At 64.0% G+C, this 14,269-nt stretch overlaps 1 protein-coding gene across 4 annotated transcripts in view; it reads left to right on the top strand.

Annotated features, from left to right (window-relative positions):
* The first annotated feature begins 75 nt into the window (after positions 1 to 75).
* LOC148055010 (centrosomal protein of 164 kDa-like) overlaps positions 76 to 14,269 on the top strand; it is a 34,472-nt gene continuing 20,278 nt past the window's right edge. For 2 of the 4 annotated variants that reach the window (XM_087763607.1, XM_087763606.1), the window contains exons 1-9: positions 76 to 224; positions 3,077 to 3,170; positions 3,544 to 3,655; positions 3,833 to 4,040; positions 7,760 to 7,918; positions 8,782 to 8,910; positions 9,414 to 9,491; positions 12,109 to 12,192; positions 12,641 to 12,724. In XM_087763607.1, coding sequence (XP_087619733.1) covers positions 3,089 to 3,170; positions 3,544 to 3,655; positions 3,833 to 4,040; positions 7,760 to 7,918; positions 8,782 to 8,910; positions 9,414 to 9,491; positions 12,109 to 12,192; positions 12,641 to 12,724 — 936 coding nt within the window. In that variant the 5' untranslated portion in view covers positions 76 to 224; positions 3,077 to 3,088. The remainder of the gene's footprint in view (positions 225 to 3,076; positions 3,171 to 3,543; positions 3,656 to 3,832; positions 4,041 to 7,759; positions 7,919 to 8,781; positions 8,911 to 9,413; positions 9,492 to 12,108; positions 12,193 to 12,640; positions 12,725 to 14,269) is intronic. The other 2 variants (XM_087763608.1, XM_087763609.1) reach the window with 2 other exon arrangements.

Below are 14,269 nucleotides of genomic sequence, written 5' to 3'. Positions count from 1 at the left end.
AGCCGGAAACGGTTAAACGGCGGCGGGTAGCCTCCGGCGGCGGCGGCGGCGGCGGCTCCTCCTCCGGCTCCGGGGCCCGGCCCCGGGCCCGGCAGTCGGAGGAGGAGGCCGGCAGCCTGCAGTGCGCCGCCCCGCCTCGGCTTCCCCTCCCCCGGAGCGCCGGGTCCCGGCTGTGCGTGCGCTCCGCGGCTTCAGCTGCCTGCGCCTCCGCAGCGGCGGAACGGGTGAGAAGGGGCTTCTTCGCCTTTTTTTTTACTTTCTGTCCTGTTACTCAAAGCTGTTTCTCTTCCTCGCTCGGCTTCGGGCCGGCGGGGCCGCAGCCGCGCGAGCGCTTTAATTGCGGGTGGCCCCCCGCCCGCCCCGGGGTGCGGTGCGGCCCCCCCCCCCGCCCGCCCCGGGGTGCGGTGCGGCCCCCCCCCCCCCCCCCCCGCCCGCCCCCGCGGCCCCCCCCCCCCCCCCCCCCCGCCCCCCCCGGGGTGCGGTGCGGCCCCCCCCCCCCCCCCCCCCGCCCGCCCCGGGGTGCGGTGCGGCCCCCCCCCCCCCCGCCCGCCCGCCGGCCCCGCCCCCCCGGGGTGCGGTGCGGCCCCCCCCCCCCCCGCCCCCCCCCCGCCCCGGGGTGCGGTGCGGCCCCGCCCCCCCCCCGCCCGCCCCGGGGTGCGGTGCGGCCCCGCCCCCCCCCCCGCCCCCCCCGGGGCGCCCCCCCCCCCCCCCGCCCCCCCCGGGGGGCGGTGCCCCCCCCCCCCCCCCCCCCCCGCCCGCCCCGGGGTGCGGTGCTGCCCCCCCCCCCCCCGCCCGCCCCGGGGTGCGGTGCTGCCCCCCCCCCCCCCCCCCCGCCCGCCCCGGGGTGCGGTGCTGCCCCCCCCCCCCCCGCCCGCCCCGGGGTGCGGTGCTGCCCCCCCCCCCCCCGCCCGCCCCGGGGTGCGGTGCTGCCCCCCCCCCCCCGCCCGCCCCGGGGTGCGGTGCTGCCCCCCCCCCCCCCCCCCCGCCCGCCCCGGGGTGCGGTGCTGCCCCCCCCCCCCCGCCCGCCCCGGGGTGCGGTGCTGCCCCCCCCCCCCCCCGCCCGCCCCGGGGTGCGGTGCTGCCCCCCCCCCCCCCCGCCCGCCCCGGGGTGCGGTGCTGCCCCCCCCCCCCCCCCGCCCGCCCCGGGGTGCGGTGCTGCCCCCCCCCCCCCCCCCCGCCCGCCCCGGGGTGCGGTGCTGCCCCCCCCCCCCCCCGCCCGCCCCGGGGTGCGGTGCTGCCCCCCCCCCCCCCCCCGCCCGCCCCGGGGTGCGGTGCTGCCCCCCCCCCCCCCCCCCCCGCCCGCCCCGGGGTGCGGTGCTGCCCCCCCCCCCCCCCCCCGCCCGCCCCGGGGTGCGGTGCTGCCCCCCCCCCCCGCCCGCCCCGGGGTGCGGTGCTGCCCCCCCCCCCCCGCCCGCCCCGGGGTGCGGTGCTGCCCCCCCCCCCCCCCCGCCCGCGGGGTGCGGTGCTGCCCCCCCCCCCCCCCCGCCCGCCCCGGGGTGCGGTGCTGCCCCCCCCCCCCCCCCCCGCCCGCCCCGGGGTGCGGTGCGGCCCCCCCCCCGCCCGCCCCGGGGTGCGGTGCGGCCCCCCCCCGCCCGCCCCGGGGTGCTGTGCGGCCCCCCCCCCCCCCCGCCCGCCCCGGGGTGCGGTGCGGCCCCCCCCGCCCGCCCCGGGGTGCGGTGCGGCCCCCCCCCCCCCGCCCGCCCCGGGGTGCGGTGCGGCCCCCCCCCCCCCCCGCCCGCCCCGGGGTGCGGTGCGGCCCCCCCCCCCCCGCCGGAGTGCGGCCCCTTCGCCGGAGTGCGGCCTCTCCGCCCGCCCCCCCGGGGTGCAGACCCCCTCGGGGTGAGGTGCACACGCAGTTCCAGGGGCGAGGAAAGGGGCCGCAGCGGAGGGGAAGGCGAGGGGGCGGCCCCCGGCCACCCCTGAGGCTGACGAGGAAAGCAGAGGCGTGCGTTGAGCATTTGGGGGTTTCGGGGTGAAAGCTGGCCTGAGCTCGTCCTTGCGCTGGGTTTGCGCGGCGGGACTGGACGGGAAGGCCCTGTCCCCGCTCCTGCCGCTCCTCGTGCTGGGAGCCTGCTGGGCCACCTGGCCTGCGTGAGGCTAAGGTGGCGGTGCCGAGCCGCGGCGGGGGCGGCTGGGCTGGGGAAACTGACTTGCGCCTGCCTCAGCCCGTGGTGAACGGGGTGTAAGGGCTCAGCTGCGCAGGGCCGCCCGCCGTCTTTGAGCTAAATAGCGAAGCTCCGGAGGTGGGACACGTTGAATTAGGATCCTTTGAGAGCTTCCGAAAGGTCCCCTGGGAAGGCGAGAGGGGCCGGGGCGAGCCGGCTGCGGCGGGAAGCTGCCTCGTCCCTGGGCAGCGCGGGTTCAGCCCAGGGACTGCCCTCGAAAAGCTGGGCTGCGCTCTGGGAAACACGTCTTCTCCCTTTCTCGTTTCGCCTTATGTTTGGCCTGTTTAAAAAGTCCCCAAAGCAAGCGCTCATCTCCTCTGCAGGAGCCTAAAAGCCGGGGGCTCCGATTGTGACTCCTGTGCCGCTTCAGCTCCGCTCCCTCTTCCCGCGGCCCCCGCGCGGCGCGCGCGGAAGGGCTTTGATTCGGCTTCGCCGTAAGCAGAGCGGAGAGCTCTGCCCTCTTGCGTGTTTTCCGTCCTTGGGAGGGTGCCGAACCGCAGAGCGGAGGGCTGCTGGCTGTGCAGGTGTATCCCAGCGGCGCGCAGGTGGGCTCCATCTCCTCGTTGCCAAATGAACAAAGCCTGAAGCAAAACCCAGTTCCAGCAGCTTCTACCCTTTGTAGGGAAGGGGGGGAAACGCGCGTGGAAATAACGTGCCATTTCTCCTCTCTTTGCGCTCTTCGTTCGCTTTGAGCCGTGTCCTCCCGCCTTGACCAGAATCCATCAGTTCTGGCCGCCTTCGCTCTTTGCCCTTCCCGTCTGCACCCGCCCTCGGCAGCCCCTGGCTCCCCTGCACCGCCCCGGTGCCGAGGACCCCGCGGGGCTCTGCCACGCGCCGGGCGACGAGGAAGCTTTATTTCTGCCGGCGCGCGTTCGATCGTTGTGATCTGCCTTACTCCTCCGTGCTGCCAGGTGCCGGGAGCCATGGCGGGATCGATGGTGCGCATCGGGGACCAGCTCATCCTGGAAGAAGACTACGACGAGACGTACATTCCCAGCGAGCAAGGTAACCGATGCCTGGCCTCCCGGGAGCCGCGACGAGGGATTCAAGCGCGCGAGCCGCTCCTGGGCGTATTGAGAAAACGGGAATCGGGGAGAGCGTGGGGGGAGAGGGCAGGATAAATGGGATTTTGTAGAAGGCGGAGCTGAAAAATTAGCTGTCTGGTTGCGAAGATAAATGCCGTTTGCCAGTCTTCCTCCCTGCTTTACCGGCCTGGCAGGACGTGCTTGCTGACCCAGGGCTGTCTCAGCAGCTTTGAGCAGCTTCCTCTCGGGATCGGGGTTTCCCCGTGCGCCCGTTGCTTTAGCCGAGGAGGTTGCCTTTATTGTGTAGTGCCCGGTGTAGACCGTCGCCACAGGTCCCTCTTCCGTTTTCCTAGAAATCCACGACTTTGCACGGGAGATCGGCATCGACCCCGAGAAGGAGCCGGAGCTGATCTGGCTGGCCAGGGAAGGCATCGTGGCCCCGTTGCCACCCGAGTGGAAGCCCTGGTGAGAGCTCTGTCGGCAGCTGCCCTCGGAGGCTCCTGGCCTCCCTGCCCTTCCCCTGCTCTGGGCTGCCCGCGTGGGCAGGGGACCGGCTGGCCGGGGGGCTAATGCCACAACAGGGGGGCTTCCTGCGGGCGGGGAAGTACCGGGCTCGCTCTTCACGCTGTTTTTGCCACGCAGCCAGGATATCACCGGCGATATCTATTACTTCAACTTTGCCAACGGCCAGTCCACGTGGGACCACCCCTGCGACGATCGCTACAGGGAGCTTGTCGTTCAGGAGCGAGAGAAGCTGCTGGCACGCGGCAGCTTGAAAAAGAAAGAGAAGAAGAAAGAAAAGAAAGAGGAGGCAGACAAGAAGGAGAAGCAGTTGCTGAAGCAACCCACCGTGAGTAGGCTCTGCTGCTTGCAGTGCTCCCGGGGAGGAGGAGCGGGCTGGGCGGAGGATGAACGCGGGGCTGTGAATTAGGGGCTGACCCCGTGCTCTTGCTGCTTCGGGATGGGAACAGCGACCCCCTGGCAAGGGATCCTGTTCAGTAAGGTTGCGAGTGGGATGAAAATCCCACAGAAGTGGGGTCGCGAACCCACAGAAGCTGGCGAGCTTGGCTTTCGAAGGACGCGCCTGGCGCGGGGGTGCCGCAGCCCTGCGATGCTAGAGCTGAGGGGGGAGATGGCCCAGACCAGAGAAGCTGCAGGGAGTTAGGGCAAAATAGAGGAGAAGGTGAAGGAGCAGGTGGGAATGAGGTCCTTTGTGACGGCCCTTCCGTTGTAAGCGTTTCTGGAGACCTGAGGGGTGAAGTTTTGCTTCCAAGGTAATTTTCAGGGGAAAATGGGCAAAACCATCCTGCTGGAGGCCACGTAAGCAGATGTGGCGTTAGTTTTAGTGGTTTTCCTAAAGCTCAGGAGGTAGCTTGAAAGAGCCTTTGTTCGAGGCCTTCCTTGCGTGGCAAACGCTGCACAACTCGCACCTTGCTTTAGTTTTGCAAGGACGCGAAGTGCCTTCTGAACCCAAAACCAAGTGATGGGCGGTAACTCAAGCGGGATGGCAACGTGAAATACAAAATCATCCTTCGTTTTGGCTCTGAGACTCTGTGTAGTAAGCACGCTACAAAGTCAGTCTTTTCCCTGGAGGTCCCACGCTCTAAACTGGGGGGGGAATAGCTTATTCAGCTATTTTTAGCTTAATTTAGCTTGCTGAATCTCAAGTCCCGGAGTGATTGAGTTGGTTAAGGTGATAAGAAACCGTAAGTTGCGGTCAGCTCTCCTGCCGCCGTGGCCAGTACCTCGAGAAAGGGGCTCTCTTCCCTCTCAAAGGAAAGAAAAATGGGAAAAAGTGTTTGAGCTTTCCCAGACGAGGGCAGGAGCAGTCCCAGCGGCTGCAGGCCGTTGGTTGGCAGGTGGGCGCAGTACCGACTTGTCTGAGCGCAGTTTGGTCCCTGGGCTGCTGCTGTTGTTGTCTTAGGAGGTGAAGGCGATCGGGGGCTGGAGCACCTCTGCTGTGAGGACAGGCTGAGAGTTGGGGTGGTTCAGCCTGGAGGAGAGAAGGCTGCGGGGGGACCTTGTAGCAGCCTCCCGGTGCCCGAAGGGGGCCTGCAAGAAGGCTGGAGAGGGGCTTTTTCCGAGGGCATGCCATGACGGGACAGGGGGTAATGGCTGTAAACTGAAAGAGGGCAGATTTAGATTATATATAAGAAGAAATTCTTTACTGTGAGGGTGGTGAGGCACTGGCACAGGGTGCCCAGAGAAGCTCTGAAGCCTTGTGCTCCAGCCCCTGCCCCAGCCTCGCTGCCCTGCTCTGGCCACGCTCCAGCCCCTCCATGGCCGCCTTGGGGTGAGGGGCCCAGCGCTGAGCACGGCATTCGAGGGGCGGCCTCCCCAGTGCCCAGCACAGGGGCACCATCCCTGCCCTGCTCCTGCTGGCCACGCCGTTCCTGACACAAGCCAGGATGCCACTGGCCCTCTTGGCCGCCTGGGCACGCTGCTGGCTCATGTTCAGCGGCTGTCGACCAGCGCCCCCAGGCCCTTTCCCGCCGGGCAGCTCCCAGCCGCTCCTCCCCACGCCTGCAGCGGTGCCTGGGGTTGCTGTGCCCCCAGTGCAGGACCCGGCCCTGAGCCTTGCTGCCCCTCACCCCGTGGCCTGGGCCCATCGCCCCAGCCTGGCCAGGGCCCTCTGCAGGGCCTCCCTGCCCTCCGGCAGATCGACGCTCCCGCCCGACTGGGTGTCCCCTGCAAACTGACTGAGGGTGCCCTCCATCCCCTCGTCCAGGTCATTGATAAAGATATTAAACAGAATGGGCCCCAGTACTCGGCCCTGGGGATCACCCCTGGTGACCGCCCACCAACTGGGTTTAACTCCATTCACCGCCACTCTCTGGGCTTGGCCATCCAGCCGGTTTCTTACCCAGCAAAGAGTACGCCCGTCCAAGCTGGGAGCAGCCAGTTTCTCCAGGAGAATGCTGTGGGAAAGGGTGCCAAAGGCTTTACTAAAGTGCAGGCAGACGGCACCCGCAGCCTTTCCCTCCTCCACTGAGCGGGCCACCTTGTCGTAGGAGACCAGGTCAGTCAAGCAGGACCTGCCTTTCACAAACCCACGCTGCTCCCTCTGGGAATAGCTGGACCCTTTTGCTCTGTTTTGCCCAAACTTTTTCCCCCTGTTGCCTATCGCAGGATCCTGCCCTTCCCTGGGAAGAACGTTCCAGGCCGTTTTGTCTTTGTCCATGAGTAATTGCTTCAATTTAATCAAACTTAGCCACTCTCCCGTTCTGAAGAAAAAAATGAACGGAAAGGTCGCCGTGTGTGATGTTAATGAACCGCTTTGCTCTGCTGCTGCTGGCGGCCCGCTGCGGCTCCGCCAAATGGCTAGCTCGGGTTTCTAATGACCAGCGCGGGGTGGCGCCCGGTTAGCTGATAGGGACTCGGACTATAAATACCAGATAAACTGCGGGTTATCCTGAAGGTTGTAATCAGCCCGGTGGAAGTGAGTTTATCTTTGCTGAAGGACAGCTCACACCCTCTGCTCCGTACGTGTAGTTGATGGCCATCTATAGAAAATAATTAGTCAAGCCCAGAAGGTGTGATTTCTTCTGTTGCCGTTGCTGTGGCGCTGACTTGGCGGAAGGAGGATCGGCGTATATCGGCTCCCTCTCCCCATCCCTCGGCGTGCGGGTGAATTAACTCTGTTTGCAGTCTGTAATCTCGTATGGGCGCAGAGTGCAGGAGCTGTGATTTCTGAACGCACGCGTGCGCCGCTGAAGCAACAGCCCGCGGCCGTGCTGGCACGCTACGAAAAAAATCCTGGCGTAGGTGTGCTTCTAGCGTAAGCTGTGCGGTGTGCGGCAGGGCGAGGCTGCTGGGGCGGGCAGTTCCGCGAAGCCCCACAGAAGGACCCCGTTGCTGGGTGAGGATAACTGGCGATGTCGGGCGTGCGTCGCGCAGAGGTGGGGGTGCTGGAGGGCTCCCGGGGCTCTTGCTGCGCTTTGAAAGGGAGAGGTGTGTTCAGGAGCCCCTTACTGCTGCAGCAGAGCTGCTTTGCACTGCTCGTGCCTTTTCTGCTGGTGCAAGGTGAGGAAGCAGCCTGGGTTTCGGTCTGCGAGGAGGCGGTAGTTGCAGCTTGTGGAGAGTAGGAGGCTCCTTGCCATCGGAGTGGTTTCTGCTTCACGGTTTCACGCCGTGCGGAGTCGCAGGGCAAACGGAGGCGAAGCTGCCCGGTTTGCCTGGGGTGCGAGTTGGTAAGAGCCCTCCCAGAGGGTGCTGCGAGGGGGTACGCGCAGCTGCGTCGGCTCCCGTGGCGGCCGTCCTGCCCTCGCTTTGGTTTTGGGGTGATGCCCGCGGATTTTCCGAATCGCCTCGCTGCTGTCGAGTGAATCGCTGTATTCAGATGGGTCTTTGGAGGACGAAACGCGCGAGTAAATCAAACCGCTGTTCCTTATGCATCTCGTGGGTGGGACTGCTGGGCGCGGGGTCTCACAGGCAGTTCTTCAGCGGTGGTGGGTTCAGCGTCAGCAGACAGCGTTCGCCCGGGGGAGCGGTTTCTCCCTTTCTGAAGTCAGGAGCGTAAGCCCGTGCGCCTGTGCTCTCCTGTCAGCGAGTCCCTTCTGCACGCTCCAGTCCGCAGGCACCCTGCTGGCACCCGTCCAGGCGCCCCTGGGGAACCTCGCTCCGCTGCGTGGCCTCGCGGCCTCCCCGGCCGGCGGCCTCCGCGCCTCCCTCAACTCGGACGCGGGCAGCTCGGCGGACTCCAGCCTCGCGGCCAGAGGAGGAACGCGGGTAAGGCCGCAGCTTCTCGGGGAGCGGGCCCTGGAAAGCGCGCTCTGCACGAGGTCGCAGGCGTGGCGGCGCTTCGAAGCTTAAATGACAGTATTTGTGACCTCTCGTCGGTTTTGGGATACTTTTGTCTGTTGAAAAGCCACTTCCCTACTCTGTTTTTTGTTTCTTTTGCTGTTTCTAGGGACCCCAGTGCTAAATTTGTGGTGAGCTTTCTTCTGCTACGTTTAGCAGATTTAAAGACAGAATTGTTTCAATTACTGTTGGGGGAAAAAAGTCCGTTAAGTTCAGTTTTTTTGTAGAGCCTTAATTTGTGTCCCAATGAAGCATATGGTACAGGTAACGTAATCTACTAAATAATAGCTTCGCTCAACTCTTGGCTGAGAATAAGCAAATGTACAGAAGAGTTTTCTGGATGAACGTAAGACTTGCAATCCTGTCGCGTGATCGTTTATAGAAAGTGACCTTTGGGTCAACCAACCAACCAACCAACCAGTCGACTGGTAACAATGTGATCTTTTAAAGGAAAACAAAACAATAGGTGTGGGAAACGTTACAGCTCGGCACCTCGGCTGAAGGTGTTCCCCTCGCTGAGGGAAGCCTGGGGACTTCAGACATTTTGTTTTATTACGAAGCAGCGTTTTGAGGCGCAGGCGGGTTTTGCAGACGTGCTCCTATGGGACAGGAGCCCCTCTGGCGTAAGGAAAGCCTGGCCTGGTAAAGAACGCGTCGCCTCCCGACTGGACGTGGCTCCAGCAGAGCGAGGGCAGCGGCGTAACCCCGCTGCCGGCCGGCGTCGCGGTGGGTTTGCATCTCCCCTTTCTCCTCGGCTGTCCTCTCACCTCCCTTTCTTTTTGTCTTCGCAGCCTGCAGAGAGCTGTAAGCCCACCAGCCAGACCAAGAAGTTGCTGGGCTTGGTCTGTGAAGAGAAGAGTTCCCTGAACACAGCGGCCGTAGATAAAGGGAGAAACGAAGAGGAGGCAAGCGAGGACGAGGTAGTTTGCGCGCCTTGGCTCTCAACGCCTGTCGGTGACCGTAGCGCGTGAGGCCTCGGAGTGAAAAGCTGCGCCGCTCCCCGGGAGCAGCTGATTGACCGTGGCTGTGCCGTTTGACTCTGGGCCTCCGTTTGTGCTGAACTTCCCCTGGGTGCTGTTTGGGCACACAAAAGCGTCTAACCCTGTTTTCTCCTTGTGCTCCCTGTGAACCAGGATCTGCCACCATGTATTTCTGAAAGGAATAGATGCCAGGCTGGATGGGGCTCTGAGCAAGCTGATGGGGTTGAAGGTGTCCCTGCCCATTGCAGGGGCTGGACCAGATGGTCCCTTCCGTCCCAAAGCGTTGCGCGGTCCTGTGAACTGGCCGTAGGCGTATTGCCTTGGCGTGCTGCTACGGCTCTGCTGCCGTACTTCGCTGATCAGGAACCCCCAGTTCCTCCTGCGTAGCCTGGGGGGTTGCAGAGGGAACTCAGTGTTGGCCATCTCGTTTTTAATACCCTTAGAGTCTCCGTGGGACAGCAAGACTGTTCAAAAACCTGCACGTGGACGTCGGCGCCCTGGGAGGCATCTCGGACACTGAGGTAGGAACGTGGGCGATGTGGGGCGGGCAGGAGAGGAGCCGCGGCGCCGCCCAGGCAGCGCCTGGGCTGGGGGCGAGGGCGCAGGAGGGGGGCCCGAGGTTTCGCCTCTCGTTTATGGGCAGGCACAACCCGGGGCAGGGCTGGGGGGGTGAGGGGGGCGTACGAGGAGCCAGGTGCAGTCCGCAGGGGACACCGGCGTGGGCGTCGAAGGCGGGTTTGGGCTTGAAGGAGAATGCTTGCCGTCTGGGAGATGGGACTGGAGGGGACGGCGTCTTTGCACAGCGTGGGGCTTTGTTTCTTGCCGAACGAAGAAAGAGCGGGACTTAGAGCCACATAGGTGCGATGGATAAGCTGGGAACGTACTCTGGCAACGCCATTCTCGCGCTGTCGCTCGGTCCCGCGAGAATCTCAGAAGCTTCCACGTGGCCCGCGCGTGGCCGCTTCTCCGTGGCAACCTAAAACCTGTTCTCTTTGCGCTGCTGATGAATTCCACGGCTCAGACGGAGCGCCAGCAATGAGTGCGGTACGCAGGCGTTCCGCTTTCCCCACGGGCGCGCGCTCTGCCTGCGCTCTCTTAGCCGCGATCCGGCTGAAGATGACAAGGGCGCAATGGGAAGCGCGTCGCGAGCGGCTCTGGTGGCTTGGCCCGACTGTTTGCGCTGACGTTAATCCTTCCTCGCCGCTTTGAAAACTCTGTTCCGGTACCTGAAAGGCAAATTAATTTCTTTTAAAGCGTTTTATGGTATTTCCTTTATGCTCTTCGCAGCATATGACAATTAAGCTGTAAAGGGCTTTGCCGGAGAACCCACTCGCGGTGCTGGGCAGAAACTGCCAAGGCTTATGCGAAAGCAGAGGTGAAAAAGAAAGGCCTGCCTCTCTCCTCTCCAAACGGCGAGCCGTCTGTCAGGGTCCAGTTCGTCACCGAAAGGTTAACGTGTCCAGCCACAAAGAGCTCTCTTGGCACTTCGGTGCCGCGGCAGGGCTTCAGGAATCTATTATGAACCGGCAATTGCCGGCCAGCAGCCAGGCTCCGTTAACCCTCGTGGGCAATATCTTAGTCCTGACAACGTATTAGTGCCCCGCTGGAAAACAGAATTCGCTTGTAGCGCCGTGAGATGGCAGCAGCAAAGCGTTCCTGCGAGCGAGCCGCAGCCCAAGCCCTTCTCCGGCTTCCTTGCAAAAGGGAGGGGAGGGAAGGGTTTGCGTAGCGAGCCCTGCAGGGGAGGAAATCTGAGCAGCGATGGGGTGAAGCGACGAAAAAACCGGCTTCGCGTAGCCCGTGGGTCGGGGTCGAATACCTGCGTTCAAAGAAAAGCAGCGTGTGGTTGTAGTGACCTGCGGAGACGCGAGGACGCTGGGCGAGAGCGGAGGCTGTGTTGCAGGTGGCGGGAGGCTCTGGGAGAGAGGGAGGAGAGACGGAAAGAAATGCTGCCCCCCTCAGTGGGCTTTTCTGGAGTTAAGTGGGGAGAAGGCACTGAAAACGAACCCCCCGTCAGGCGCCGGAGAACTCCTCGAGGCGTGAGGTCTATGTGGAGCGTGCTCTGGGAGAGAGGGCCTCTTCTGGGCAGCCTGGTTTGCCTGGCTGCCGGTGGGGTTCGCTCTGGCCTGAGCCCGGCTCTCTTGCCTTCTGAATCCCTGTGGTGGAATAGCTGCCGCAGACTCGTGAGACTCTGCTCTAAAATGCAGAAGGGCTTTGGGACGCTGCTGGAGGGGGCACGAGGAGGAACAGGTCTGGAAGCGCCTCTGGGTGCCTGGGGAGAGGGTCCCACGGCAGCAGAAGCGATCCCCCGCCGCAGCGCTTGAGCTCGGGAGGTTTCGTGCTCTGCCTTCTGTACAGGCGCAGCTCCGGGTAAACACCGGGAGCCAAGGGGGTCCTTCGTGTGGTGGGAAGTCACCACGCGAGGCTTCTTCACCAGATGGAGACGTGTGAAAGGGAGCCGTCCCTGTAAATAAAGGTTGCGCGACACACTTGTGCGTTACCGCGGAGATGTATGCGCGGGAAGCCGTGCCGCTGGTTCCCAGGAAACAAAGACCTCCGTGAAACACCAGCGCAGGGGTGGCCGGTGACAGGGGAGGAACGGCCGCTGTGTTCACGGGAGAGCGTGGCTGGGAACGGCCGTAGCGAGCCACGGCACTCGTTAACGGGTAGCGTTAACAAACGTTTTGTCTGTATCAGTCCCTGAAATAGGGTTCTGCCAGCTAAAGAAATTATTCTGGGATGTTCTAGTAACTGAGGTAAACTTGCCGGGAGAGCAGTCTTTTTGTGTGCCCAGTATTGCCGGGTACGTGGGTGCATGGGGTTGTGGTGCAGAGGTCCACGCGGAAGGAGCAGAGGACAGTGAGCAAGTGCCCGTTAGCAGGGATGTTTGAAGAGCGCTTCTCTGCCCTCCCCAGTCCCATCTCCATCTCTGCGCTTTGTCTCTGTGAAGTGGCGTTTTTGTGCTTGTCTCGGGGTCACACCCTTAGTGTTTTTCCTGGGATATTCAATCGCCTTTTCTTCCCTGCGTTAGAGCGGCCAGATTTGTCTTCCCAAGATCAGTTGTCACCTCGCTGGAAAGGCCTAGGTGAAGCTGCGGGGGTGAGGCACGTACGGGCTGTAACGCACGTCTCCTTTCAGCTTTCAAAGGCATCGGAGAGCAGCGGCGGTGGGGAGGACTTGCAAGTTTCCAACCGCTCGGACCGGGAGCTGCTGCAGCCGATGGTGAGTCACTGGAAGCTCCTTGTCCCCTGTCCGTGGGCTTCGCGTTCCTCTGGGAACGTGCAGCCGGGTAATGCTGTCCCCACCTCGTGCAGTCCGCCTGCCCCGCTCCTCGGCTGCGAAGCGGTGACCTTACGGCTGTGGCACGGGCCGGCCCCACTCGCTGCTGCTGCTCAAGCCGCCAACAGAGCCGTCCGTCCGTCCGTCTGCCTGCCTGCAGTACGGACAGGACCTCTGCTTGGACGTGGGGCCGAGTCTTTGTGTAGCCATCTCCCGTGTCCTGTAAACCGTTCTGATGTTCAGATGCCCAGTGCTGCAGAAGGCTGGCTGTCAGCAGGGCAGTGAGCGTGGAGGCCCAGCCGTGTCAGGATTTTGGCCTAACCTGTCAGGATCTCGGGTAAAACCTGTGCGTGCTCATCAGACACGGATCCTTTTCTGCTTCCTTCTTTAGGACCTGGCTTTCCAGAGTCGGCTTTTGGAGCAGGTACTGGACGCGGGGGTTCTGTCTCCTGTTCTGGACCGCCCCACGTGCAAGGTAAGTGCTGTATATGTGCTCGGGGACGGAGCTGTGAATAGCCGGGGTAGAATACTGTATTGTGGCGTACTAATGGCAGGACGGTGGTGTCGGCAGAACGGCTTTGCAGAGGCAAGCAGAAGCGGCGCGTTCAGCGCCCTGCCTGCGGCAGGGCAGGGATTAGAGCAGCGCTCTTGTTTTCTCCGCGGAGGCGAGGCGCAGGTAGCTGCGCAAGCGACGCACCCTTTAGCAGAGCCGGCTTGCGAGGGGCGCATCTAAGCTGGTGCGTGCTGGAGGTCGTGGAGATCCTCCTGCTGAGGTCCCTTGGGCACGGCGCTGTGCAGGGGGAGGAGACGGCCTGCGAGCTGTCATCCTGCTCTCCTGTGGCCGCAAGACCGGCTTTGTATTGCGGGCGTGCGAGATTTCCTGGGTGGCGTGCAGCCGGGCGTCTGGGCAGGACGGCACGCTAGGCTGTTTGCGGTACTGGGACTGCTGGGGATGCTGAGGCAGCAGGAGGGGCGGTAATTTCACAGGCAAGGCTTAAAACCAGCCCTCGGTCCCCGCGGGCAGGTGCCGTCTTCGCCTCCTCGAATGTGCCCAGAGGTTCCCGCAGCCCGCGGTTCCTGGCGAGGGGCCGCCCTCCCGGGAAGGGGCGCTGGGCAGGAGAGCAGCGCTGGCCCGTGCCTGGGCTCAGCAGCGTTCCCCGGGGCCTGGTTATCCCCGTTCCCAGGGAGCTCTCATTCTCCATTTGCCTGGCTTCTCTCCTTTCGCAGGCAGCAGTTACAGAGCCTGTTTTGAGCCAGGAGACGTTTGCCGAGCTCCTCGGTTCTGGAGAACTGAAGTCATCGTTTTCCAGGGGGCAGGAGGGAGGCTGGGAGGGGGAGCCGCCTGGGCGAGCTCTGACCAGGCTGATGTGACGGAAGGTGACAGCGCTTGCAGGGAATCCTTCTGCTCTTTGCTCCGCTGGACGCTTGCAGAAATTACTGCTGGTTTAATCCTGCCTTATTTTGACCCTGCTCCACGGTACTCTCCCGCGTGGCGCGGGCTGAGCCCACCTGCTGTTGCTGTGGTCCCCAAGAGCGTCCCGACGGGCCGCTCTTCTGGGGGCCAGAAGCCTCCGCAGGGAGGGCGAGCCCTTACGGCTCGGTCAGCCGGGGCCGGCAGCTCGAGGAGGGAAGCTCTTCCCCTCCCCAGGCGAACGGCGCGGTGCGCGCTTGCGTGCGCCTGCTGCGGGGACGGAGGTGCCCGGAGCTGGCAGGTGGGAGAAGGAGCAGCTGGCTAGTTCGAATCCGAATATTTGCTGTTTGTATTTCAAGTATTTACTACGTCATAAGTAAGCCAACCGTAGTGGCTCAGGGTGCGTTCCTGAGGGGGCTGGCTTCCTTGGCGGCACCCGACGTGACGCGTTCCGGAGCGAGCGGTCAGAAATCCCTGGGGAGGTGCGACTGCGCGCGCGCGCCGCTCGTCGCGATCTGCCCGAGGTCCGGGGTGCCGGGCAGGACTGAGTCCTGTGCCGTTCCGGTCACGGCCAATACATCTATCGCTTTATGGCCCCGGCACGCTTCC

This window comes from Nipponia nippon, unplaced genomic scaffold (assembly GCF_047370975.1).
Source record: "Nipponia nippon isolate SJK-2023a ecotype South Korea unplaced genomic scaffold, ASM4737097v1 scaffold_28, whole genome shotgun sequence".
NCBI lineage: Eukaryota > Metazoa > Chordata > Aves > Pelecaniformes > Threskiornithidae > Nipponia > Nipponia nippon.
The sequence above is the reverse complement of the archived record's forward strand: the minus strand, read 5'-3'. Positions and strand labels throughout refer to the sequence as shown.